Here is a 26393-nt window from a genome sequence, read left to right as displayed (position 1 = left end):
TCACAGAACTGATAAGGGACTTGTACAAATTACCAGTTTGTTTGGAGATGAGTGCTCTTTGCTATACCAAAAGAGGGCTTAGGTTAAGGGAATTTTCATTATAAAGAACATTGTTTTGAATTTTCAAACGTGTGTGTGTCTGAAATTTGTACCTGTGAATTTTTGGGAGGAGTCTGCCAGAGAGCTCGACAGAACAGAAACATAGAAACATAGAAGATTGACGGCAGAAAAAGACCTCATGGTCCATTTAGTCTGCCCTTATACTATTTCCTGTATTTTATCTTAGGATGTAGTATAAGGGCAGACTAGATGGACCATGAGGTCTTTTTCTGCCGTCAATCTTCTATGTTTCTAAGGGGGGCAGCCTGTCAATCCTGAATTTGATTGGGGCCTGGGATTTTTTAAAAATATATCTGTCAGGTTGGCTTGGCTCAGAATTTAGGAAAAGCAAAACTCAGAAGGCGTGACCCTCTTCTTCACTCTGACCGCGGTGTTGGCTTTCCTTACAGAGGTGGATACGGAGAAGTTGGCCCGCACCGTGTTTACCAAGCTTCACAATGTTTGCAGCACCTGGGTGAAGGACTTCCCGCTCCAGACGAAGCCGTGCCGCTACTATGAGACCTCCATCCACGCCATTAAGAACATGCGACGCAAGATGGAAGACAAACACGTCTGCATTCCAGACTTCAACACCCTCTTCAACCTGGAGGTAAAAAGAGACTTCCCAGCAGGCAGCAGAGACTTATTATTAGCCGCCCCAAGTCTACGGAGAGGGGCGGCATACAAATCCAATCAATCAATCAATCAATAAATAAATAAATAAATATTAGATGAAAATTCTAGGTAACCAGAAACAGGGTGGATTACGATTTAAATTAAGTCAATTGAAATTGTGATTTAAATCACTAAGTAAAAGGCTCGATTTCAACCAATTGGGTTTAAATCATAATTTTTAAAGAGCAACTGACGTCTCTGCTATGAAATTGTGTAAATGCATCAATACAGTGCATGTTATCTCAGTTTGCAGGGTTTGGATTCATTGAATGAGTTTGCCAAAAATGTAAATATTGCAGAATATACAGCCTCATGCTACATAACTAAGCTCCACTTCATGCTGAATAAACTAAATTATTAATGTGTCTTAAATAGAAAACGCATTTTAGATAGAGTTTTAATCCAAAAGCATTTTATGAAAATAAATTTGATTTAAAAAAAAAATCCAAATTAATTTTTTTTAAATTCCAATTTAAATGTTAAGACATCTGATTTTAATTTTTTTTAAAGCATTTTTTATCCATTCTGGATAGAATCCAGAGAGATACCAAGGGAATGGCTTTTTATTGCAGTTAAGACTTAATAAGATGAGCTTGAGTGAAAACCTTATATGTGAAGGAATTCCACACCTGATATGAGCCGCCTTGAGTCGTCTGGGGTTGGGCAGTATAGTAGTCTCAATCAATCAATCAATCAATATAAATAAAAAAATAAAATAATTATTTATTTATTTATTTTATTTTATTTATTGGATTTGTATGCCGCCCCTCTCTGCAGACTCGGGGCGGCTAACAACAGTAACAAAACAGCATGTAAATCCAATACTAAAACAGCTAAAAAAACCTTATTACTAAAACCAAACATACATACAAACAAACATACCATGCATAAATTGTAAAGGCCAAGGGGGAAAGACTATCTCAGTTCCCCCAGGCCTGATGGCAGAGGTAGGTTTTTAGGAGCTGCAGCCAGTTGTGGGTTCTAAAAACTTTTGCAAACAGTTTGCATGCAACGCTTCTCCCTCTCGCCACCAGAGCTACCGATTCTTAGAACCGGACCAAACTGGGAGCAAGCCACCGCTGGCTGCAGCTGTCCAAAAAAGCCAACACAGTCTTTGGCTGCATCAACAGAGGGATAGAATCAAGATTACTTTCATAGCACTTTATAAGGTCTATGATTTGTGGACTTCAACTCCCAGAATTCCTGAGCTAGCATGATTGGCTCAGGAATTCTGGGAGTTGAAGTCCACAAGTCGTAGAAGAGCCAACTTTGCCTACCCCTGGATTAGATCTTTCCATGTTTATTTTTTTTAAAAAATTATTTATTTATTCATTTGTCCAATACACAAATACATAGGAAGAAAATAGAGATGTGGTAATATATATAAGGGTAAAAGTGAACTTAGAGGAGAGGATATATTAAAGGAAGAAAATATATATGATAGGTGAAAGAGAGGAAAGACAATTGGACAGGGGACGAAAGGCACACTAGTGCACATATGTACGCCCTTTACTGGCCTCTTAGGAACCTGGAGAGGTCAATCGTGGAGAGTCTAAGGGAGAAATGTTGGGGTTTAGGTGTTGACACAATTGAGTCCGGCAATGAGTTCCACGCTTCGATAACTCGATTGTTGAAATCATATTTTTTACAGTCAAGTTTGGAGCAGTTAGTATTAAGTTTGAATCTGTTGCGTGCTCTTGTGTTGTTGCGGTTGAAGCTGAAGTAGTCATTGACCGGTAGGACGTTGCAGCATATGATCTTGTGGGCAATACTCAGATCGTGTTTTAGGCGATCATGTTAGCATGATCTTAACAGCTGTTCTGGATTCTTCAACCAAAGTTTCCATATCTCCCGTCCCACTGGATTAATAACCCCCCGTGCATGATTTTTAGTCAGTTCCAACCTTTCATTTTTTCCTCATTTAAAGGCCCATGCAGAGATGGATATGCTGTCAAGAAAATTAGAAGGGAAGGAGGATTCAGGTTATTATAAAGTATGGGAGAACTTCTATAATTGGCTAAAAGAAAGAAAGGATAAAAGAAAAGAAACTATACAGAAAGACAGTTTAAAAGATTAAAATTTAAATTTGTAGAAAAGTAAGTAAATGAATAGAATAGAATTTTTACTGGCCAAGTGTGATTGGACACACAAGGAATTTGTCTTGGTGCATATGCTCTCAGCGTACATAAAATAAAATATACATTTGTCAAGAATCATGTGGCACAACACTTAATGATTGTCATAGGGGTCAAATAAGCAATGAAGAAGCAATATTAATAAAAAATCTTAGGATATAAGCAACAAGTTACAGTCATACAGTCAACATGGGAAGAAATGGGTGATAGGAATGATGAGAAAAACTAGTAGAATAGAAGTGCAGATTTAGTAGAAAGTCTGACAGTGTTGAGGGAATTATTTGTTTAGTAGAGTGATGGCGTTCGGGAAAAAACTGTTCTTGTGTCTAGTTGTCTTGGTGTGCAGTGCTCTGTAGCGACGTTTTGAGGGTAGGAATTGAAACAATTTGTGTCCAGGATTTGTGTCCTCTTTTTGACTCGTGCAGTCTACAGGTCCTCAATGGAAGGCAGGTTGGCAGCAATTGTTTTTTCTGCAGTTCTGATTCTCCTCTGAAGTCTGTGTCGGTCCTGTTGGGTTGCAGCACCAAACCAGACAGTTGTAGAGGTGCAGATATGTAAATATGCAAAGCAATACGTTAACTAAAATAAGCTTAAAAATGTATATACCTCTGACTGAAATTCTGAATGAGAAGGGGATGTAAATATCCCAAATGTATGTTTTATTTATGTCTGTTTTTTCTCTTCTCTTTCTTATTTGTTTTTGTCTTTGCTTTTTCTGTTCTGTTTTTTATTTTCTTAGCATTTATAATGTTTATACAAATTTATTGAAAGTTTAATATTGTTGCTGTGTAGTGTTTGGTGTTTGTTTTTTAAAATTCAATAAAAATTGTTTTAAAAAAATTAAAATAAAGGCCTTCTGCATAACCTGGTTCTGCAGAAGTGTCCGGCCCTCGCCTCCTTCCCTCTTTTTGATTTTGCTCCTCTTTTGATTGGCAGGACCAAGGGGAGCAGGCCTATTTTGCTGTGTTCGATGGCCACGGAGGAGTGGACGCTGCCATTTACGCCTCCATTCACCTGCACGTGAATTTGGTGCACCAGGAAGCGTTCCAGCACGACCCCGCCGAAGCCCTCTGCAAAGCCTTCCGGGTGACGGACGAACGGTTTGTGCAGAAGGCAGCCAGAGAGGTGAACGCACTTCTCCCGCGGTTGAGCGAACGGGCAAGGGCTGGGTTTCTGAATCCTATTTTACGAGTGGACTGAGTCTAGAACAGGGGTGTCAAAATCGCGACGACAGGGCGTCATGTGATGTATCGCAACTCTCCCCTTCGCTAAACCAGGGGTGGGCATGGCCAACATGTGACACACCCAATCTGTAGGCTGGAAGTTTGACATCCCTGGTCTAGAACCTTTGTTCCGTTCTTGGAAACATATAAACATAGAAGATTAACGGCAGAAAAAGGCCTCATGGTCCATCTAGTCTGCCCTTATACTATTTCCTGTATTTTATCTTGGGATGCATAGATGTTTATCCCAGGCATGTTTCAATTCAGTGACTGGATTTACCAACCACGTCTGCTGGAAGTTTGTGCCAAGGATCTACTACTCTTTCAGTAAAATAATATTTTCTCATGTTGCTTCTGATCTTTCCCCCCAACTAACTTCAGATTGTGTCCCCTTGTTCTTGTGTTCACTTTCCTATTAAAAACACTTCTCTCCTGAACCTTATTTAACCCTTTCACATATTTAAATGTTTTGATCATGTCCCCCTTTTCCTTCTGTCCTCCAGACTATACAGATTGAGTTCATGAAGTCTTTCCTGATACGTTTTATGCTTAAGACCTTCCACCATTCTTGTAGCCCATCTTTGGACCTGTTCAATTTTGTCAATAACTTTTTGTAGGTGAGGTCTCCAGAACTGAACACATTATCTACTATATAAACTATATATGTATGTACATACACACACACACACACACATGCTCAACTCTTCTAAAATTATACACATTCAACCTCGTCTACTGTGATAGGAATAACATACTCAGAGCCCAGAAGGGAAAAAAAGAAGGGAAAAAAATCATTTTTCTACCGGTTCTACATACCTGACTGTACCCGTAGGAAGCCCATTACTGAATGTGATGTTGTAACAGTCGTTAAGTATGAAAAATGGTCATAAGTCACGTTTTTCAGTGCCATTGTAACTTCCAACTGTCACTAAGCAGAAATGTTTGTAAGTCTACAATCACCTGTAGTTGTTATCTGCCAGTATCTGATTTATTTTTCTCCGAGCCAGAAACCTACCTGCAATTTGAAGCATGGAGCACAGAGAGAACGGAAGGATAATTGTTGCAGTTCTGAACTTTATAATTTGTTCAAAAACAATTTAAAGATGAATTCTGTCTCTTTCAACGCAATTTTTTTTCATTTTCCTGTCTCGGAACCTTCTGAATGACAAACACTAGTGGCTTCATCAAAGGAAACAAATCTTAATTTCAAAGAGATGGTCAAGCTGGTTGCAAAAGAACTGCTGCGGAATCCTATTTCATTGGGGAAAACCCGTATACGAAATAGAGAAAGAAATCATATAATTCCGTTTTGGCGAACTGATCTCACCCTGGCCTTTATAACGTGGCTCTAGAAATATTTCCTGTTCTGAGAAAATCCCTAAAGCTTTGCTTTTGCCTGGAGCAGAATCTATTTTGGATGCCTTTGATCACCGTAAAGCTGATAGACTTCTCTGCTGTCTGCTCCTTTAATAGAAAAACTGAGCAAATTAACTGTTTGTATTAACAGTTGCTGGTTTGGTACATAGCCACTGATGCTCCCCGTTTTTTTCTTTCCTTTGCCCTGGGCGTTGAAGGTTTCCAAATCAGAACTGCATGTCAGTATTTCAAACAGCTTGGTAAAAATCTTTATTGCTTGCGCCGGCTTATTGATCTGCACAGGTAGTCCTCATCTTACGATGATGACGGAGTCCAAAACCTCTGTTGCTGAACCAGACAGTGTTCTGTCTGGGTCACTCCAGAAGCCAATACCAACCCAAAAAGAGAAGCCAGACACACTGGTAAAAGGCAAAGGCAGTTTTATAAAATTCAAGAAAAACACAGGTAACAGAAAATGTCCTTACAAACAGGAAAATGCTGTATCTTCAGATATATCCACGAAGGCAAAAGTCCATGCAGCAATACAGAATTCTTGCTGCCAAGCCGAGGCTGTAGATAGCAGACCTACACCTCCCATGGGTCTTCCAAAGCTGCTGGGCCACAAGCCAGGAACAGAGACGCCGAGAAACAAGACAGGATAACGCAACTCCAAACTGATAACACTCCACATGGCTTCAAGGGCTTGCCTGCCTTTTAAACCCTGCTAAGGAGGACCACACCCAAACCCAGCTGTTTCTAATTCAGTGCTGATAATACTTCTCAATGACGGCTTGAGCGTCATCACCTAATGACTCCAAACTACTGGCTGGGGAGAGCCCCCCCCCCCCCCCCGGGACTCTCATGCTGTTCTCCTTCATCCCATTCCTGACTTTCCTCTCCCCCGTCCGACTGTTCAGCCCCCTCCTCTTCGCTGTTATCCTCCTCCGGGCATGGAGCCAGCAGAGACACAGCTGGTCCCTGAGCAGCCTCAGGCTGAACCACAACAGACAGTTAGGTGAATTTTTGCTCCATTTTTACTCAGTTTTTCTTGCCATGGTTGTTAAGTGAATCGCTGCACTTGTTTCAGTTAGGAAGGTGGTTAATTCAATCTGGCTTCTGTTCTGCCGGGCTCTCTGGTAGGAGCCTCCCGAAAATTCAAGGGTACAAATTTCAGACACACACACACACACGTTTGAAAATTCAAAACAATGTTCTTTATCCCAAAAGTCTAAATAAACTAAGCACTCTTTTTGTATTGCAAAGAGCACTCTTCCCAAAACAACCGGGTAGTCTGTACAATGTCCCTTAAGCAGTCATTAAGTACTTAGCCAGCAGCTGTGGAGAAACTTCACACCCCTTCTTCTTCCAACGAAGGGAGACACACACACACACGCTGCTCTGCTTTGGTTTCCAAGGCATGAAAAAGCAACAAAGTCCAGCACACAAGATTCCTGACAAAACAGCAACAGATATTCTTCCACAACGGCCAAACCCACATGCTGCTATTTATAGCAGCAGCCCTAATTACTGGAGCCCCACCCAAACATAGGTGGCCTCCCTTATTTCCTGTAATATGTTCTTTCTTGGTCTCTTCTACGCATAATTCTGCGCTTCCGTGGATCCAAAATGTCACCATCTGAAGCTATAGGAGATAAGGAAGATTGACTGCCTTGGCTGTGTGCCAAGCCCTCCTCTGCCGGGTCACTCCCACCTTCTTCTTCGTCTCAGGAAACTAAACTCTGATCTGATTCTGTCGGCAATAACACAGGCCTGTGACATGTTGAATTTTCTTCTGCATCCACCTCCCCATTCCCTGGGGCAGGAGCTGGGCCAGAGCCAACCACAACAGCTTCCCCATCGATTTTGCTCGTTGGAACGTCGCAAAGGGGGATCACGTGACCCCCACCCCCCAGGATGCTTCAACCATCAGAAATAGGAGTCGCTTTGCCTGAATTTTGAACCCCTGTCCATGGGGGATGCTGCGGTGGTCGTAAGTGTGAAAAACCGTCCTCGAGTAACTTTTTCCACTTCCATTGTAACTTTGAACGGTCGCTAAGTGAACTGTTTTAAGTCAAGGACTTTCTGGAACACAAAGAAGCTGTTTTACGTTCTGTTTTTCCAATTGTGGGGTTGGTCAGTTTTATGTCAGAAGAGCCCCCAAACTATGATATTGATAAAATTGAACGGGCCCAAAGACGGGCTACAGGAATGGTGGAAGGTCTTAAGCATAAAACGTATCAGGAAAGACTTCATGGACTCAATCTGTATAGTCTGGAGGACAGAAGGGAAAGGGGGGACATGATCGAAACATTTAAATATGTTCAAGGGTTCAGTAAGGTTCAGGAAGGAAGTGTTTTTAATAGGAAAGTGAACACAAGAACAAGGGGGCACAATCTGAGGTTAGTTGGGGGAAAGATCAGAAGCAACGTGAAAAAATATTTGACTGAAAGAATAGTAGATGTTTGGAATAAACTTTCAGCAGATGTAGTTGGTAAATCCACAGTAACTGAAATTAAACATGCCTGGGATAAACATATATCCATCCTAAGATAAAATACAGGAAATAGTATAAGGGCAGACTAGATGGACCAGGAGGTCTTTTTCTGCCATCAATCTTCTATGTTTCTCTGTTTCTATGTTTATAAACCGGCCATTTAAATAAAGATCTCTCTTTATAGACAAATGGCTTGCCCAGTCAGATTGGCTGGGAATGTTCCTCATAGTTCCTTATTATTTACGGTTTGATTGCTTGTCTGAGTTGATAAAGGTCCCTGTTGTTTAGCTCTTGATAGTTGTCTATTTTTAATCCTGAAGTTAATGCCTGCTTATCTGGATGTTGATTGAGCCTAGGAAGTATTTTGGTCTTTTTGTTTCCTGTTTGGTTTGGAAAACGTCTCTTGACTCTCTCTTGGGTGACTGGGGGAGACATGATAGCGCTGTTCCAATATTTGAGGGGCTGCCATAAAGAAGAAAGAGTCAACTATTCTCCAAAGCACCTGAGGGCAGGATAAGAAGCAATGGGTGGAAATTAATCAAGGAGAGAAGCAACATGGAAATAAGGAGAAAGTTAGTTGGGTGAAAGATCGGAAGCAACGTGAGAAAATATTTTACTGAAAGAGTAGTAGATGCTTGGAACAAACTTCGAGCAGACGTAGTTGTTAAATCCACAGTAACTGAATTGAAACATGCCTGGGATAAACATATATCCATCCTAAGGTAAAATACAGGAAATAGTATAAGGGCAGACTAGATGGACCATGAGGTCTTTTTCTGCCTTCAATCTTCTGTTTCTATGTGTCAGAGTTCCAAATAGCATCAGAAACTAAATCAGAGTCCGAGGCAGAGCATTCCTCAAAGTTTCAATTTATTAACAAAGCCATGTTGTGAGAAACCCAAATTTGAAATCCCATGGGTTTCTCCACCTAGTTGAAAGTTCATCTTCTTGTTCCCACATCCATAAGTTCATACATTGACAGCAGTTTCCTTCATGCCAACGTATCCGTTGCTCCCATCAACTTCCGAGCAGGTGTCGAACAAAGGATGACCTTGAGAATCTAGGAGGAATTTGTTATGGCTACAATCTCTGCATCACTCATGCCGCAGCCCCTCCCAAATTCCCACAACAGAATACAGCGGTACCTCTAGTTATGAACTTCATTCGTTCCGTGACCGGGTTCGTACGAAGAAGCAATGTTTCCCATAAGACTTAATGTAAAAGCAAATAATGCATGCGAACCCATCCCGAAAGTCATTGCCCTCTTCTGACTACCTGTTCTGTCGGGCTCTCTGGTAGACTCCTCCCAAAAATTCACAGGTACAAATTTCAGACACGCACGCTTGAAAATTCAAAACAATGTTCTTTATAATGAAAATTCACTTAAACCAAGCCCTCTTTTGGTATAGCCAAGAGCACTGGTCTCCAAACGAACTGGTAATTTGTACAAGTCCCTTATCAGTTCTGTGATATTTAGCTTGCAGCCGTGAGGCAATTCACAGTCCTTCTTCCTTCACAAAGTGAAACACACTTTGCTCTGGTTTAGTTTCAAAGCGGGGGGAAATCAGCACACAAAAGGTCAAAGTCATTAAAGCAGGCACGAAACACAACGATCAGATAATCCTCCACAATGGCCAAACCCATAGGCTGCTCTTTATAGCAGCCTCACTAATGACCACAGCCCCACCCAACCACAGGTGGCCTCATTTTCTTTGATAATCATCTCTCAGTTGTTGCTGCCTATGCATCGCTCTCCACATGCGTGGCTGTATCATTAACTCTTGTTCGGAATCCAAGGAGGAGCTAGATAATTGATCTCCTTCTGAGCTGTCTGCCACACTCTCCTCCTCCCTGTCACTCATGTCTTCTTGGTCAGAGGAGCCTTCATCAGCAGATTCCACCGGGGGCAACACAGGCCTGCAGCATGTGGATGTCTCCCCCATATCCACAGTCCTTGGGGCAGGAGCTGGGGCAGAGCTAACCACAACACTACCCTTGCCGCTTCTTGCAGTAACCTTAGGAGACATGATTGACGATTGCTTTCGATTGTTTTTTTAACACAATTCTATGTTAAATAACATCACAAACAAGGAAAACTCTGGATGAACTTGGCAGGATGCTGACGCCCCGAGATGAACACAGGAAGTGGCCGACCGAAGGGTAGAGACAAAGGATGCTGGAAACAATAGAAAATGAGTTACGGGGACAAAAAGGAAATGGGTCAATGACTCAGTCACCTGACGCACTCTGAGAGACTCGCTCATGCGTTATGCGTAATGGCGCCGGCCGGGAAATTTTCCCAGGCTCAGGTTCGTAAGTGAAAAATGGTTTGTGAGAAGAGGCAAAAAAAATCTTGAACACCCGGTTTGTATCTAGAAAAGTTCGTAAGTGGAGGCATTCGTAGGTAGAGGTACCACTGTACATTCTAAGCATGATATGTGGCAACTCCATCTGTCCGTCCATAACCCTGGAGGGGGAACTATTGACCCCCTCAGAGAGGTTCCGCAACTTGGGCGTCCTCCTTGATCCACAGCTCACATTAGAGAAACATCTTTCAGCTGTGGCAAGGGGGGTGTTTGCCCAGGTTCGCCTGCTGCACCAGTTGCGGCCCTATTTGGACCGGGACTCACTGCTCACAGTCACTCATGCCCTCATCACCTCGAGGCTCGACTACTGTAACGCTCTCTACTTGGGGCTACCTTTGAAAAGTGTTCGGAAACTTCAGATCCTGCAGAATGCAGGTGCGAGAGCAATCATGGGCTTCCCAAGGTATGCCCATGTTACACCAACACTCCGCAGTCTGCATTGGTTGCCGATCAATTTCCGGTCACAATTCAAAGTGTTGGTTAAAGCCCTTCATGGCATTGGACCAGAATATCTCCGGGACCGCCTTCTGCCGCATAAATCCCAGCGACCAGTTAGGTCCCACAGAGTTGGCCTTCTCCAGGTCCTGTCGACTAAACAATGTCGTTTGGCAGGACCCAGGAGAAGAGCCTTCTCTGTGGCGGCCCCGACCCTCTGAAACCAGCTCCCCTCGGAGATTAGAACTGCCACCACCCTCCTTGCCTTTCGTAAAGTTCTTAAGACCCATCTTTGCCGTCAGGCATGGGGGAACTGAGACATCTCCCCCGGGCCTATACAGTTTATACATGGTATGTTTGTGTGTATGTTTGCTTTTAATAATGGGTTTTTTAGTGCTTATTAAATTATTAGATTTGTTCTTACATTGTCTATGTTATTGTTGTGAGCCGCCCCAAGTCTACGGAGAGGGGCGGCATACAAATCTAATTAATAATAATAATAATAATAATAATAATAATAATAATAACAACTCAAATGATGGTTTCGGCCTGACGCTTACGTTTCCGTTATCTCAAGTGTGCCCTAACGACGGTTGTGTTTTCTCTTTCCAGAGCTTGCGATGTGGCACCACAGGTGTTGTGACGTTCATCCGAGGGAATATGTTGTACGTGGCCTGGCTGGGAGACTCTCAAGTCATGCTCGTGAAAAGGGGCCAGGCGGTAGAACTGATGAAGCCTCATAAACCAGACCGGGAGGTGAGTCCACTGTAGGACTACAAAACCCCTCACAGAATATGGAGGCTCGGCTGATATACTGTTCTTGTGTTTTAATATTTTACTGTACACTGCCCAGAATCCCCTCTGTGAGGTAAGATGGGCGGTTCCAAAGTGTGGGATAATGACAGATAGATGATAGACAGACAGACAGATGTAGACAGATATAGAGTGATAGACTGGGATAGAAGTAGGAGGTACCAAGTAACAAAGGATTTAGGGGTATTGATTTCTGACAGTCTCAAAATGGGTGAAAAGTGCAGTCAGGCGGTAGGGAAAGCAAGTAGGAGGCTTGGCTGCATGGCTAGAGGTATAGCAAGCAAGAAGAGGGAGATTATGATCCCGCTATATAGAATGCTGGTGAGACCACATTTGGAATACTGTGTTCAGTTACAAAAAGATATTGACAAAATTGAACGGGTCCAAAGACGGGCTACAAGAATGGTGGAAGGTCTTAGGCATAAAACGTATCAGGAAAGACTTCATGAACTCAATCTGTATAGTCTGGAGGACAGAAGGAAAAGGGGGGACATGATCGAAACGTTTAAATATGTTAAAGGGTTAAATAAGGTTCAGGAGGGAAGTGTTTTTAATAGGAAAGTGAACACAAGAACAAGGGGACACAATCTGCAGTTAGTTGGGGGAAAGATCAAAAGCAACATGAGAAAAATTTATTTTACTCAAAGAGTAGTAGATCCTTGGAACAAACTTCCAGCAGACGTGGTAGATAAATCCACAGTCACTGAATTTAAACATGTCTGGGATAAACATATATCCATCCTAAGATAAAATACAGGAAATAGTATAAGGGCAGACTAGATGGACCAGGAGGTCTTTTTCTGCCGTCAGACTTCTATGTTTCTAAAGTAGACAGACAGACAGATGAGAGAGAAAGAAAAAGAGAGAGAGAGAATAATGTAGAATGGCATGGTAGCCTATTGACGATGCTTGCCTCCCATTTGGAAGGTTGACAGTTCAATCCTAGGTAATGGCAGATGTTTCTCTCCTAGGACGCAAAGGAAAAAATATCTACTGCGAACCCTGCATGGCATCAGGAAGGGCAGCCGGTCACAGCTCCATCCAGTTGCCCCAATTCCATCCCAAATTAAGGGGTTACGGGATCGTAAAAAAGGAGGGTTTTTTTAAAAGTTAGAAAAGATAAAAAAGATAGAATAATTTGTTTTTATGGTTTGGGATGGAAATTGAGGAAATGTGTGTACTGTAAGAGCTTAATTAGATTCCGTGGCGGTAGCAGGAAGATCAACCAATGGGTGATTTGTCTTCTGCTTTAGGATGAGAAGAAACGCATTGAGGCCCTTGGAGGCTGCGTGGTCTGGTTTGGCGCCTGGCGAGTCAACGGGAGTCTTTCCGTCTCCAGAGCCATTGGTAGGGGACAAAATGCTACGTGTTGCATCCTTTTGTAATAAATATACAATTATTCATGTGAATTGCTGAGAGTCAGGAAGTGCTGCAGCCGGAAGTGGGGAAATTGAATGAAAATGCCCACTCGATACTTTTGGAGCTTCTGAAAGCATTAGAAAAAGGGATTACAAGTGATTGATGGTTTAACGGAGGGGTGTCAAACTCCATTTCATTGAGGGTTGCATCAGGGTTGTTTGACTTCGGGGTAGGGTGCGGGGGGGGGGCATAGCCAGGGTGGGGATGGCCAGCTCTATCTATCTATCTATCTATCTATCTATCTATCTATCTATCTATCTATCTATCTATCTATCTATCTATCTTTTATTTATTTATTATTTATTATCTATCTATCTATCTATCTATCTTTATCTATCTATCTATCTATCTATCTATCTTTTATTTATTTATTTATTATTTATTATCTATCTATCTATCTATCTATCTGTCTATATCTATCTATCTATCTATCTTTTATTTATTTATTTATTATTTATTATCTATCTTATCTATCTATCTATCTATCTATCTATCTATCTATCTATCTATCTATCTATCTATCTATCTATCTATCTATCTATCTATCTATCTATCTACCTGTTCTGTCTGGGTCACTCCAGAAGCCAATACCAACCCAAAAAGAGAAGCCAGACACACTGGTAAAAGGCAAAGGCAGCTTTATAAAATTCAAGAAAAACACAGGTAACAGAAAATGTCCTTACAAACAGGAAAATGCTGTATCTTCAGATATATCCACTAAGGCAAAAGTCCATGCAGCAATACAGGATTCTTGCTGCCAAGCCGAGGCTGTAGATAGCAGACCTACACCTCCCACGGGTCTTCCAAAGCTGCTGGGCCACAAGCCAGGAACAGAGACGCCGAGAAACAAGACAGGATAACGCAACTCCAAACTGATAACACTCCACATGGCTTCAAGGGCTTGCCTGCCTTTTAAACCCTGCTAAGGAGGACCACACCCAAACCCAGCTGTTCCTAATTCAGTGCTGATAATACTTCTTTAATTGCTCCTTTCTTTGATCTGACCGTCTCTGTCGCATGTCAATGACGGCTTGAGCGTCATCACCTAATGACTCCAAACTACTGGCTGGGGAGAGCACCCCCCCCCCCCCGGGACTCTCATGCTGTTCTCCTTCATCCCATTCCTGATTTTCCTCTCCCCTGTCCGACTGTTCAGCCCCCTCCTCTTCGCTGTCATCCTCCTCCGGGCATGGAGCCAGCAGAGACACAGACGGTCCCTGAGCAGCCTCAGGCTGAACCACAACACTATCTATCTATCTATCTATCTATCTATCTATCTATCTATCTATCTATCTATCTATCTATCTATCTATCTATCTATCTATCATCTATCTATCTATATCTATCTATCTATCTATCTATCTATCTATCTATCATCTATCTATCTATCTATCTATCTATCTATCTATCTATCTATCTATCTATCTATCTATCTATCTATCTATCTATCGGATTTGTATGCCACCCCTCTCTGCAGACTCGGGGCGGCTAACAACAGTAACAAAACAGTATAATCCAATACTAAAAACAGTTAAAACCCATTATATAAAAAAACCAATCATACATACAGACATACCATGCATAAAATTTTAAATGCCTAGGGGGAGAGTGTATCTCAATTCCCCCATGCCTGGCGGCAGAGGTGGGTTTTAAGCAGCTTACGAAAGGCAAGGAGTGTGGGGGCAATTCTAATCTCTGGGGGGAGTTGGTTCCAGAGGGCCAGGGCCGCCACAGAGAAGGCTCTTCCCCTGGGTTTCGCCAAACAACAGTTTGGTTGACGGGACCCGGAGAAGATCCACTCTGTGGGACCTAACTGGTGGCTGGGATTCGTGCAGCAGAAGGCGGTCCCTGAGGTAATCTATATCACTTAAACACTCTATGTCACTATCAAAAAGAGGGCTGTGAAAATATTGACTGACCCCTCGCATCCTGGACACAAACTGTTTCAACTCCTGCCCTCAAAATGTTGCCACAGAGCACTGCAAACCAAGACAACTAAACACAAGAGTTTTTTCCCAAACGCCATCACTCTGCTAAACAAATAATTCCCTCAACACTGCCAAACTGTTTACTAAGTCTGTACTACTATTTCTTCCAGTTTTTTCTCATCCTTCCTATCACCCATTTCCTCCCACTTATAACTGTATGACTGTAACTTGTTGCTTGTATCCTAAGATTTTTATTAATATTGATTATTTGACCCCTATGACAATCAAATATTGTTTATTTGACCCCTATGACAATCATTAAGCCATGATTCTTGACAAATGTATCTTTTTCCTTTTATGTACACTGAGATCATATGTACCAAAGACAAATTCCTTGTGTGTCCAATCACACTTGGCCAATAAAGAATTCTATTGTGTCGCAGGCGCCTGTGGGAGCTCGAGTGCCTTTGACCCACCTGAGCACCATTTTGGATGGCAGAGGCACAGCGGGCGGGTCCTTCACTTTTTTCCAGAATGGCCCCGCGGGCCAGATCTATGAATAGAATAGAATTCTTTATTGGCCAAGTGTGATGATTGGACACACAAGGAAGTTGTCTTTGGTGCCTATGCTCTCAGTGTACATAAAAGAAAAAGATACATTTGTCAAGAATTATGAGGTAAAAACAATTTTTGTCATAAGGGTCAAATAAGCAATGAAGAAACAATCAATACTAATAAAAATCTTAGGATACAAGCAACAAGTTATAGTCATACACAGTCCTAAGTGGGAGGAGATGGGGGATAGGAAGGATGAGAAAAAATTAGTAGAAATATATATACAGTGATACCTCATCTTACAAACTTAATTGGTTCTGGGAGGGAGGGTCGTAAGGCAAAAAGTTTGTAAGATGAAACAATGTTTCCCATAGGAAACAATGTAAAATGGATTAATGCGTGCAAGGGGAAAAAAATTGCAAAAACGGCACTCTGCTGGGCGCCGCCGTCTGGCTGTCACCTTTTGAAACAGCCAGGGGGCTTCTCAGCGTTCTCCTGAATCCGAACCCAAAAAGTTCGGCAAAAGTTCGGGTTCGGGAGGCCGCTGAGAAGCGCCACCGCCCGGCTGTCACCTTTTGAAACAGCCGGGGGGCTTCTCGGCGTTCCCTCGAATACCAAACCCGGAATTTTGGCAAAAGTTCGGGTTCGGCGTTCAGGTTTGAGAAGCGCTGCCGCCCGGCTGTCACCTTTGCAGAAGAGCCGCGGAGCTTTCAGCCGGTCGGGAGGCTCAAACAGAGGTGGGGAATCCCAATAGGGAATTCCATGGGCAGAGCTTTGACGTCACGAAGACGTCCTTCCTGGAGTCCATGTTTCGGCTGGCCAGGAAGGACGTCTCCGTGATGTCAAAGCTACTCCCATCGAATTCCCTATTGGGATTCCCCACCTCCGTTTGAGCCTCCCGATTGGCCGAGAAGCCCCCCGGCTCTTCTGCAAAGCTGACAGCCAGGCGGCAGAGCTTCTTGGCAGCCTCCCAAACCTGAACGCCAAACCTGAACTTTTGCCGAACTTCCAGGTTCGGCGTTCACGGCGGCGGGTTCATAAGGCGAAAAAAGTTTGTAAGAAGAGGCATAAAAATCCTGAACTCCAGGTTCGTATCTCGAAAAGCTCATGAGACGAGGGGTCCGTATCATGAGGTACTGCTGTATATATATCGTTTTGTTTTTGTCTCACTGTTTCAGGTGATGCAGAGCACAAGCCTTACATCTGTGGAGAAGCGGATTCTGGATCCACACTGCTGGATGGGTCGGAGGACTACCTCATTCTGGCCTGCGACGGCTTCTACGACACGGTGAACCCGGACGAGGCGGTGAAAGTGGTGGCTGACCACCTGAAGGAGAACAACGGGGACAGCAGCATGGTAGCCCACAAGTTGGTGGCTTCTGCTCGAGACGCCGGCTCCAGCGACAACATCACCGTCATTGTGGTCTTTCTCAGGGATATGAGCGCCGCCGTCAGCGTCAGCGAGGAATCCGAGTGGACCGAGAACTCTTTCCAAGGAGGGCAAGAGGACAGCGGCGATGACAAAGAGAACCAGGGAGATTGCAAGAGACAGTGGCCTCAGCACCAGGTCTCGGCGCCTGCCGATTTGGGCTATGACGGCAGAGTGGATTCCTTCACGGACAGAACTACCTTGAGCGCAGGTTCTGCCGTCAACGTCTTGGAAGACCCCAGCTGCTTAGACCTGAGGAAAATGGAAGCGGGCAAAATCCACAGTGCCAAACGCCTTTCTCCGGATCAAGTCTTCAGCGCCGGCGTACCAAAGAGGGCGATTTTGAGTCAAGGCGTTTTGGGAGACGGCAAGGGACGGGACGGCGCTTCTCCCCAGCGGCAGAATGCACTCCGGGGTTCTGTGAACGTGGGCTCTCCAAGCCCGGGGGATTGCAGCGTGGTGTTGGTGGAGGCCCCGATTCCCACCGGGCCCGAAGGCCTGTGGTTCAAGTCGTGGGGGAGAAAAGCTTCCATTTTCTCACACTTTTATTTCTGCGACCCCAAGCGGTGGCAACGGTTAGCGAGACTGAAGCCGAAGCTCAATGGGCTTCTCTTTGAGCAGAAGTCCCTTTTCTGCCCGGAAGGTTTAACCCTCTACTCACCCAACCACCTAAATGGCCGTAGGAACAAGTTCCTAAGAAGCCATCCTGGGCACGTTTCCCTTGGTTGTCATCAAGGTCACGGCGAGAGTATTTTCTTGATGTTAAGGCCAAGTCCCTGTATACCGCCAGACCCGTGGCTGCTGTGGAGTTGTAAAAAATAAGACCTTCCCTCCTTTGTATTTTACTTCTTTTCTTTCCCCCTCTTCTTCTTCAATAGGCTAGACATTCACAGAATTAGAAGTAATTCGGAGGGAGCGTTTCAGAATTAGGATACCACGGAAGGCTCTGCTCATGTACATACATCCTGGGAACCAAACAAGTGTTTGTCTCCAAAAATTGGGGTGGAAACCCCCACCACCACAAGGATTGGCATACCAGTCTCTCGAGCAACTTTGTGGACACATTCAGTCTCTCTCTTTCATGTACAAACAACACACTCGCATAGATCTGTATGTACTCTTTATGTAGTAGCTTCATTTCTTCGTGGGAACTGGAGATTCTTACGGACTCGCTGGACAAGACAGGAAAGTGCCATTTAAAAAAGAATTTGCAAAAAAAAAAAGAGAGAGAGAAAAACCCGTTATGAGAGAAGTCTGCGGAGCAATATTTTCAGAAAGACTTTCTAGAACCGATGTGGGTTGGGTTTTTGGTGGCTTTTTTGTAAGTGGCGGAGAGGAGGAAGTAGGGAGGCGTACGAGGAATCCTTTTGGGGACTGGGCTTCTTTAATCCGGTAAAGCAAAAATTACGTTATCAGGTCGTTTTGCAGGTTCGTTGTTAAAAAGCCATAGGGGAGGTTCAATCTAGCACCTGGGCCCTCCCGACCCTTCAGATGCAGTTCGAGAGATCTATTCAATCTTTTAATTTTTGGTTCCTCCCATTGAGAATATGGGGCAAGGAGAAGCAATGCTATGCCAAGCTTTTGTAGCTTTTATTTATTTATTTTGCCGCTAAAATTGAAACGATAGTGAAATCATGGTTAACTTGTTTGGGGAGGTTCTGGGGAGGGAGGTGTTCTTTAATGACAGCTCAAGCCTTTTAAACAGGGGTGGGGGCAAAGTAATAATGCTTAAACAGTTTTAAGATTTATCATCATTTTACGGCTGATTCACGCCGCCACGCTCTCTTTCCCAGTCCTTTTTATCTCAGGTGTCAAACTGATGTAAAAATCGGTTCAGATACAAGTCACGCTGTCCTATTGAAAACTCATTTAAACCGCCAATTTGTCATCAGTTCTGCTTTCCCAGGTAAGAAGTTGTGATCCTCTTTTAAAAAAAAAAAAAGAAAGAATCGCGTGTCAGAAATGTTTTCGCTCCAATTGCTTGCATGTTTCAACTGAAGAGGCTGTAAGAATAGAAAATGAAACAAACCAGGAATGTCTAGAGTAGCTGGAAACATAATCACAAGAAATAAAGTATGAGCGCGGCCATCTACTCTAGCAACATTAGAAAAAGGATGTAAAATTTTGGAGATTTAAATGGCCAGTTAGAGGTTCCGGGTGAGAGTATGAGGATTGCCTTCCATTTGTTATTTTAACCCTGATGAATAAAATACTCTTGAAATAAACACTAATTTTCACATAAACTAAGTAGCTGGGATGTAACAGAATAAAGCATGCCTTTTAGATACTTAAAATATTCAGCAAACCGCTTACACTACCTTAAAAAAACTCACGAAAATTCCACAATGTTCTGATCGGTAAAACTAACCAGCACACTCTGTCATTTGCACAGATTTAAATAGTTACCGAAAACTTGAGATTACTGACGATTAGAAAATATTTCTGAACCTTAATTTGTGGTCTGACAGTTTGATATATATATATATATGTATTTGAGGTCATCCTTAGCTAGGCACCCTTTAGAGGTTTTGGAACTGCAGCCCTCAAAAACTGGACATCGGAATTGGAAATCGTGACGGATGCCATATTGGGAAAAGATTTTCCAGCAGCCTTGTTTGTCACCCAGCTCAACTTTGTGAGGTTGGACTTCAACTCCCAGAATTCTCCAGCCATTCTGGGAGTTGGAAGTCCACTCTTCATGAAGCTGCCACGAGAGCAGTGAGTTTCAACACGAGCAACTTTTAAGACATGTGGATTTCAACTCCCAAAATTCCCTAGCCAGCCATGCTAGCTGGGGAATTCTGGGAATTGGACGTCCACGCCTTATAAAAATTGCAAGGGTGACCAACACCGGACAAGAGGAAACAGTAGTTTTATGCCGTGAAAGGAGATTTAAAGCCTTAGCTTTAGGCATAATTACAGAAAAGGGGAAGAATTATTTCTTTGTTATTTGGCAACTACAAGCTTAGGTGTGACACGCTATGGAGAGTGTGACGAGATGAGCAGACAGCCGCAATTTGCGCGCGACCTTGTCTGAAAAACTTTCAGATCAGTCGAGTGGAGATAGATCCAGTTGCTATCTTCAATGCAATGTGCATAAGCAATTATCTGAAGATGCAACCAAGTTCGTAAGCTGCACGTTAGAATATTGGATGCTCTTCCCCAAACACAGGCATCCTTGGTAGGTACTAATTGTGGGACATAATAATAATAATAATAATAATTTATTAGATTTGTATGCCGCCCCTCTCCAAGGACTTGGAGCGGCTCACAACAACAAATACACAACGTACAAATCTAATGTTAAAAACAATTTTTACATCAGAAACATTTTCTTTCTTTCTTGTGTTTACAAAGTTAAAACTTCATGCCTAGGGATTGATAGGCGAATTACCTGCTGCTTGCCATGTTTGACCCTGCAGGAAAGAACCGGTCAATGGATTCTTACTGTGGTCCAGCACAAAAATATTGTTACAGACAGCGTGTCCATTTCTTTCATCTCACATAGTGATAAAAGTGTATAGAATCCATTTGTGAGGCGATATCCTCCCCCCAAAATGTGGTAATAATGACATATTTTAAAAGTTGTTGTTCCTGATTCCGGTTTGTGCCGCTTGATTCTATGACACTAGGCGTTAAGAGACAAAAACAAAAACAAAAAAAAAATGAAAAAGGACAAAAAAAAAGTGCTTTGTGACATGCTGTGTTTTTTTTCTTCATTGCCACTGGTAAAATAGGAAGTAATTCTCTTCAGTTAAAACTCCTGTGCCCTCATTTGCTGCTTGCTGACGTAAGCAATAAGCTCCTTTTAAACTAACGATAATCTTAATGTTCGGTATCTTGTATTTTGATCCTTTTAGCTGGTGAAAATATACAACAAAACAAAAAACAAAACTAATATAGGTATTTAACCGTGTTAATCGTTGGTCGTCTTGTAAAGTGTTCGGTAAATCTGTTGTATTTAACTAGTGGTTTGATATTTGCATACTGAAATCTTTCCAATAAAGGTCTGAAGTATCCCTCAAGTTCACACAAATCTCCATCAGTTGTGTAAGACACACAGAAGCAGTAGCAGTTGGCAAGGAGAGGGATGCCGCTTGAGAGCCAGCTTGTGCATTTTATCCACTGTGACTTTAATCCCCCTCCAATTAAAAACTGGATAGAATTAGGAGGAATACCTCCTGCAGCAGGAAAGAGATTATAGGTAGTCCTCAGGTTACCACCACAACTGGAATCGGAGTTCCTGTCGCTAAGCAAGGCAGCTGGTTTAGTAAGCCGCATCCGATTTTCTGACCTTTTGGCTAGGGTTGTTAAGCAAAACACTGCCGTTGTTAAGTGAATTGCATGGTCATTAAGTAGATACACCTGTCCTCGTTGCTTGTGGGCGGCGATGAAGTGACGCCGGGATATTAAACCCGTGGTACCTATCTTCTGGCTGCCCAAACTCTGAACAGGTGAGCTTGGGGCTGCTGTGACAGGCACGTGAGGATGGGCTGCAAGTCACTCATTCCAGGGCCGTCGTAATTGTGAGTGGCCCGCTCAACGGATGGTTCTAAGATAAATGTAACATCCTGTGGCTGATTAATCCACTCCAGTTGCCCTGCGCTTGCATAGAAGGAAGGTTAAAATATTTATACCCTGAAGTGCCATCGATCACTCTCAGCACTTTAGAACCTACTCTTGACTTCTACACACTTCCTGAAAAAGCACAATCTCCATACCCACAAAAGCAAAGAAGAGAGGATAGTTCTCCTTGGCTTAAGAGGAAGGGACCTCCTTACTCAAGGCCAGGGGCCTCCAACCTTGGCAACTTTAATAAGACTTGTGGACTTCAACTCCTGCTGCTGCTGGAGGTACTACTTCCCATCAAGTCAGTTTTTCCTATTTTAATGGATTTAATAGCCTTCTTAATAATATGGAACTTATTAGAAAAATCTATAGTACTCTGGCTGGACATACCCTGTTTCCCCGAAAATAAGACGTACCCTGAAAGTAAGGCATGTCAGAGGTTTTGCAGAATTTGCTAATATAAGGCACCCCCCCGAAAATAAGGTGTAGTCAAGTTTACATACGGTACGGTGGGAAAACATACGGTACCATTCAAAGCTGTTCATAGCGGTACCGTAATAATGTGGCGTCCCCTGCTGGCCCCTTCCATCGCTTTGTACCGTCCAGTACAGCAGACACAGTCTGCTGCTGTCTCACCGCCATTACAGTCTCCACTACAGTGCGTAGACTGTAGTTCCTCTGGTGGCCAGAAGCTGCAATAACGGGAGTATACTGTTGTACCGTATAAGTGCCGTCGTTTGTGTGTGTGGGCGCCATACTGACAGGTACCGTACCGTAATCAGTGTACCATACGGTACACTTTCTTTGGGGGTGTCAGCTTTTCTGCCTGTGAATTTGTCTTATTTGAGAAATATAAGGCAACCCCCCCCCCCCCCCCCCGGAAAATAAGACGTAGCTCAACTTTTGGAGCAAACATTAATATAAGACAGTGTCTTATTTTCGGGGAAACACGGTAGAAAAAAAAAGTGGAAGTTACCAAAGAGGAGTTTGTTCTGGCAGCTTAGAAAGGGTGGCTGAGGAACTCTGGGAGTTGAAGTCCACAAGCCTTAAAGTTGCCAAGGTTGAAGACCCCTGCTCTAGACAGCATCTAGCCCTCCCCTGCTTCCATATAATTTTTCAAATTAAAACCTACCTGTCCTGTGTTTACAGTACTCCACTGTTGTGTATTCAAAGGGAACAGCTATGCAGTGTTAAGTTCAATGCAAAAAAGAAAAAAAAAGAAATTGTAGTTAAAATGGCCCCTTTACCTTGCCTAAGAACCTGAGATTAATTAAGAAACTGGACAGCTTTCCAATAATCAGCTTGTTTGGCTCCAGAGCGAAAAGGACCACAAATAATAATGCCACCAGTGAGGGTACTTACACCCATTAAAAATGTGTGATTTCTCTATAATATAAGCTCTACAGTAAGACTAAACATTTAGCCACCAGTATTAACCTGTTGAAGTATTGTGCAATGTCAAATTTGATTTGACGGGATAAAACATGTATCTAACTATCCCTGCTGTTGGAAAGAAAGAAAGAAAAAGATTAATGACATTCCTCATTTATTACTAAAATGCTAGAACTGCATTCTTAAGAATGCCAAGCATATTACAGAGCTATTGAAAGTTAATTGTGTTGTCCTCAACACTAACAGACTAAGTCGGTTTAGTAGAAATGATTTATTAACAGGTTGGGATCGGCTGAAAACTTTATTCCAGTAACTTTAATGACTTTCGTAGGAATCGTGTATTAGCCATATTTTATTTATTAAAGCTGTTCGAATAAGGACTATGTTCAACCTCTACCAGTACCTTAATAAAACAACAAATCCTAACTTTCCTGTCTACTTCTTTAATGACGAACAATACAAACTCTTTGAGTTTTCCTCATTTCGTATGGTCGGTAGTTAAACCATCAACTGATTTTCTGCTTCTAACTGCTTTTCTGCTTTCAAAGCTTTGTGTTGCAAAAATAGCAGCAAACCCACAGCAGAGAGTCTGGAAAATACTTTTTCAAAGTCAACAAGGCTTCATCTTTCTTTGAAGATGTTTTGTTATGCATCCAAGAAGCTTCTTCAGTTCTGATTGAAGAACAGAAGACGCTTGGATGAGAAGCAAAATGTCTAAGGAAAAACAAAGATTTGCCTTTTCGTGGTTTAGGACCACCATGATCTGAGAGGCACTATGAAGCAGCAAAATTTACAAATGGAGGGGGGATTCCCCCCTACTCCAGTGAATACAATTATTTAATTTATATCAGGAGTCCTCAAACTCTTGAGTTCAATCCTAGGAAGAGGCAGGGTCTCCTTGGGCAGGGGGTTGGATTAGTTGACTAGTTGACACTCCGCAGTCTGCATTGGTTGCCGATCAATTTCCGGTCACAATTCAAAGTGTTGGTTATAACCTATAAAGCCCTTCATGGCATCGGACCACAATATCTCCGGGACCGCCTTCTGCCGCATGAATCCCAGCAACCGGTTAGGTCCCACAGAGTTGGCCTTCTCTGGGTGCCGTCGACTAAACAATGTCGTTTGGTGGGACCCAGGAGAAGAGCCTTCTCTGTGGCGGCCCTGACTCTCTGGAACCAGCTCCCCCCGGAGATCGGAACTGCCCCCACCCTCCTTGCCTTTCGTAAAGTTCTTAAGACCCATCTCTGCCGTCAGGCATGGGGGAACTGAGACATCTCCCCCGGGCCTATACAGTTTAAACATGGTATGTTTGTGTGTATGTCTGCTTTAATAATGGGTTTTTTTAGTGTTTTTTAAATTATTAGATTTGTTCTTACCTTGTCTTTGTTATTGTTGTGAGCCGCCCCGAGTCTACGGAGAGGGGTGACATACAAATCTAATAAGTAATAATAATAATAAGGTCCCTTCCAACTCTGTTAATTTGTTACCCGGGGCCAATTCATGAGTTTTTCAGACTTTTGGGTGGAACCAGACTGGCTAGGTGGCCATGTGACTAAGTGGGTGTGGCTTGGTGAGTGTGCTAGGTGGCCCTGTGACTGGGTGGGCATGGCCAATTTAGCAGTCCATTTTGCCCTTGTCCTTCCTAAGCTGTACTTGCCGAACCCAAGTGCATCTATTTATTTAATAGCAATAGCATATACCACTTCATAGTGCTTTTACAGCCCTCTCTAAGCCCTTTACAGAATCAGCCTCTTGCCCCCAACAATCCGGGTCTTCATTTTCCCCACCTTGGAAGGATGGAAGGCTGAATCAACCTTGAGCCGGTAGTGAGATTTGAACTGCTACTAGCAGTTCTGCACTCTCTAACCACTGTGCCACCTTGGTTCTAATAAGACACCCTTCCCCAGGGGGGAAAAAAAGCACACATTTTCTTGCCACTTGCCTAATTTCAGTACAACAGCAGCTTCATAGGCCATTAAAAAAAAGAATAAAACAATCAGGATTCCCTTCAAAATAACTCCTGAGCACACAATAAACCAGACTGAGAACTGCACCAATTAAGACTGCAACTAAAACCATCAAGATTTGGGAAAGAGGATCACTCTAAAATCCAATAGCATTGCATTTCTCTGAATGCAATACCTTTATTTTATGTATTGTGAATTGATTTCTGGAGCCTATGGAATTTTTATGGGAGTATCTTTTGTTACTACAGTACCTCCAGCGATATTAATCTGCATTTCTTATTTAAAACGAACAGATTACAAATTATATAGAGATTGAGATTGTCTATAGCCAAACACAACCCTCACCGATTTGCTCTCTCTCTCTCTCTCACACACACACACACACACACACACCAATCTGTACATATATATAAAGTAAAGGTTACAGGCAATACCTTAATGCTGATTAAATCTAAAAGAGGCCAAATCAGGAGGACTGATCAGAAAGGACAGGTCTACGTCAAGTTTCATTTAGAATTGGAGGGGTGACAGAGAAAGAAAATAAAATAGGCTTGCTCGGGCAATTTAAGCTAATCAATTTAGATCCCGGAGCACAGGCAATAAAACAACAACAAAAAACACCCCTCCCTCGGCTTCCTTCTCCCCCAGGTGGTTGTTTCTGAACTAATATTGAACACAGAAGCCACTGTGGAAAAGAGAGCAATATAGCAATAGCAGTACAATAATGGTAAAAGCAATAACAAAGAAGAAACAATAGCTTCAGATCAAGCATTTATTTTAAAAGGCTTCATTTTGCTAAGTTGTCTAGAACAGTGTTTCTCAACCAGACATGGTCAAGTGTGCCACGAAGAAGGAACCTCAGCTTCTGGTCTTGCAACTTTTTGCTGAGAGTGCGAAGAGCGAAAAGTTGTGAGACTGGAAGCTGAGCTTCCTTCTTTGCGCCTTCCAAGTTTCCCTGGCGGCGGCAGCAGCAGGTGAGCTTTGGGGCCTGGTGGGAGGGCGGCGGCAGCAGTGGCACCGGGCAGTAGCCGCTGGTCGACGGCAGGGTGGTCGGCTGTGAGCCAGAACTCCAGGACAGGCACCGACGGTGGCGGCTGGACATGTTGCTGTACACCGTACATGCTAGCATTGCGTGGCTGGCACTAGCCTGCTGGCTGGGCCAGGACGGAGGCTCCAGCCCCACGCCCATGCCCAGCGCAACGCCAGCATGTACGGCGTCTAGCAACACGTCCAGCCGCTGCTGTTGGTGCCACCGTTCCGGAGCTCCGCCCCACAACTACTGCCCAATGCCACTGCTGCGGCGTGTTGTACGATAAGAAACAGAGAAAGAGATAGCGAGAGAGGGAGAGGTGGGGAGAGATAGAAACCAAAAAAGAGAGAGAGAGAAATATTGAGATAGCAAGAAAGTTTCACTTCCAGTTTCGCACCTGGCTGGCCTGCTTGCAGCCTCAAATCAGCTGACGTCGGGAGGCTGATCATGAGTTGCTTGGCTTAACAGGCTCTGTTCTGTTTGCTGCAAGGAGGTAAACTGCTGGAAG

At 43.2% G+C, this 26393-nt stretch overlaps 1 protein-coding gene and 1 long non-coding RNA gene across 2 annotated transcripts in view; one reads left to right on the top strand and one right to left on the bottom strand.

Moving 5' to 3' along the window:
* PPM1E (protein phosphatase, Mg2+/Mn2+ dependent 1E) overlaps window positions 1-19170 on the top strand; it is a 131555-nt gene extending 112385 nt beyond the window's left edge. The window contains exons 3-7 of the mRNA XM_070735396.1: window positions 510-709; window positions 3846-4034; window positions 11396-11539; window positions 12850-12943; window positions 16677-19170. Of these exons, the coding sequence (XP_070591497.1) occupies window positions 510-709; window positions 3846-4034; window positions 11396-11539; window positions 12850-12943; window positions 16677-17749 (1700 nt within the window). The 3' untranslated portion in view covers window positions 17750-19170. The remainder of the gene's footprint in view (window positions 1-509; window positions 710-3845; window positions 4035-11395; window positions 11540-12849; window positions 12944-16676) is intronic.
* LOC139158021 (uncharacterized) lies at window positions 18497-22772 on the bottom strand. Its single transcript, XR_011557597.1, has 2 exons — window positions 20322-22772; window positions 18497-18930 (listed from the first exon to the last, which is right to left on the bottom strand). It is a non-coding gene; the product is annotated as an uncharacterized lncRNA (long non-coding RNA).
* Between the last annotated feature and the right edge of the window lie 3621 nt (window positions 22773-26393).

This window comes from Erythrolamprus reginae, chromosome 1 (assembly GCF_031021105.1).
Source record: "Erythrolamprus reginae isolate rEryReg1 chromosome 1, rEryReg1.hap1, whole genome shotgun sequence".
NCBI classification, from domain to species: domain Eukaryota; kingdom Metazoa; phylum Chordata; class Lepidosauria; order Squamata; family Dipsadidae; genus Erythrolamprus; species Erythrolamprus reginae.
Note: the sequence above shows the minus strand (reverse complement) of the source record. Positions and strands in the feature narration are given on the sequence as shown.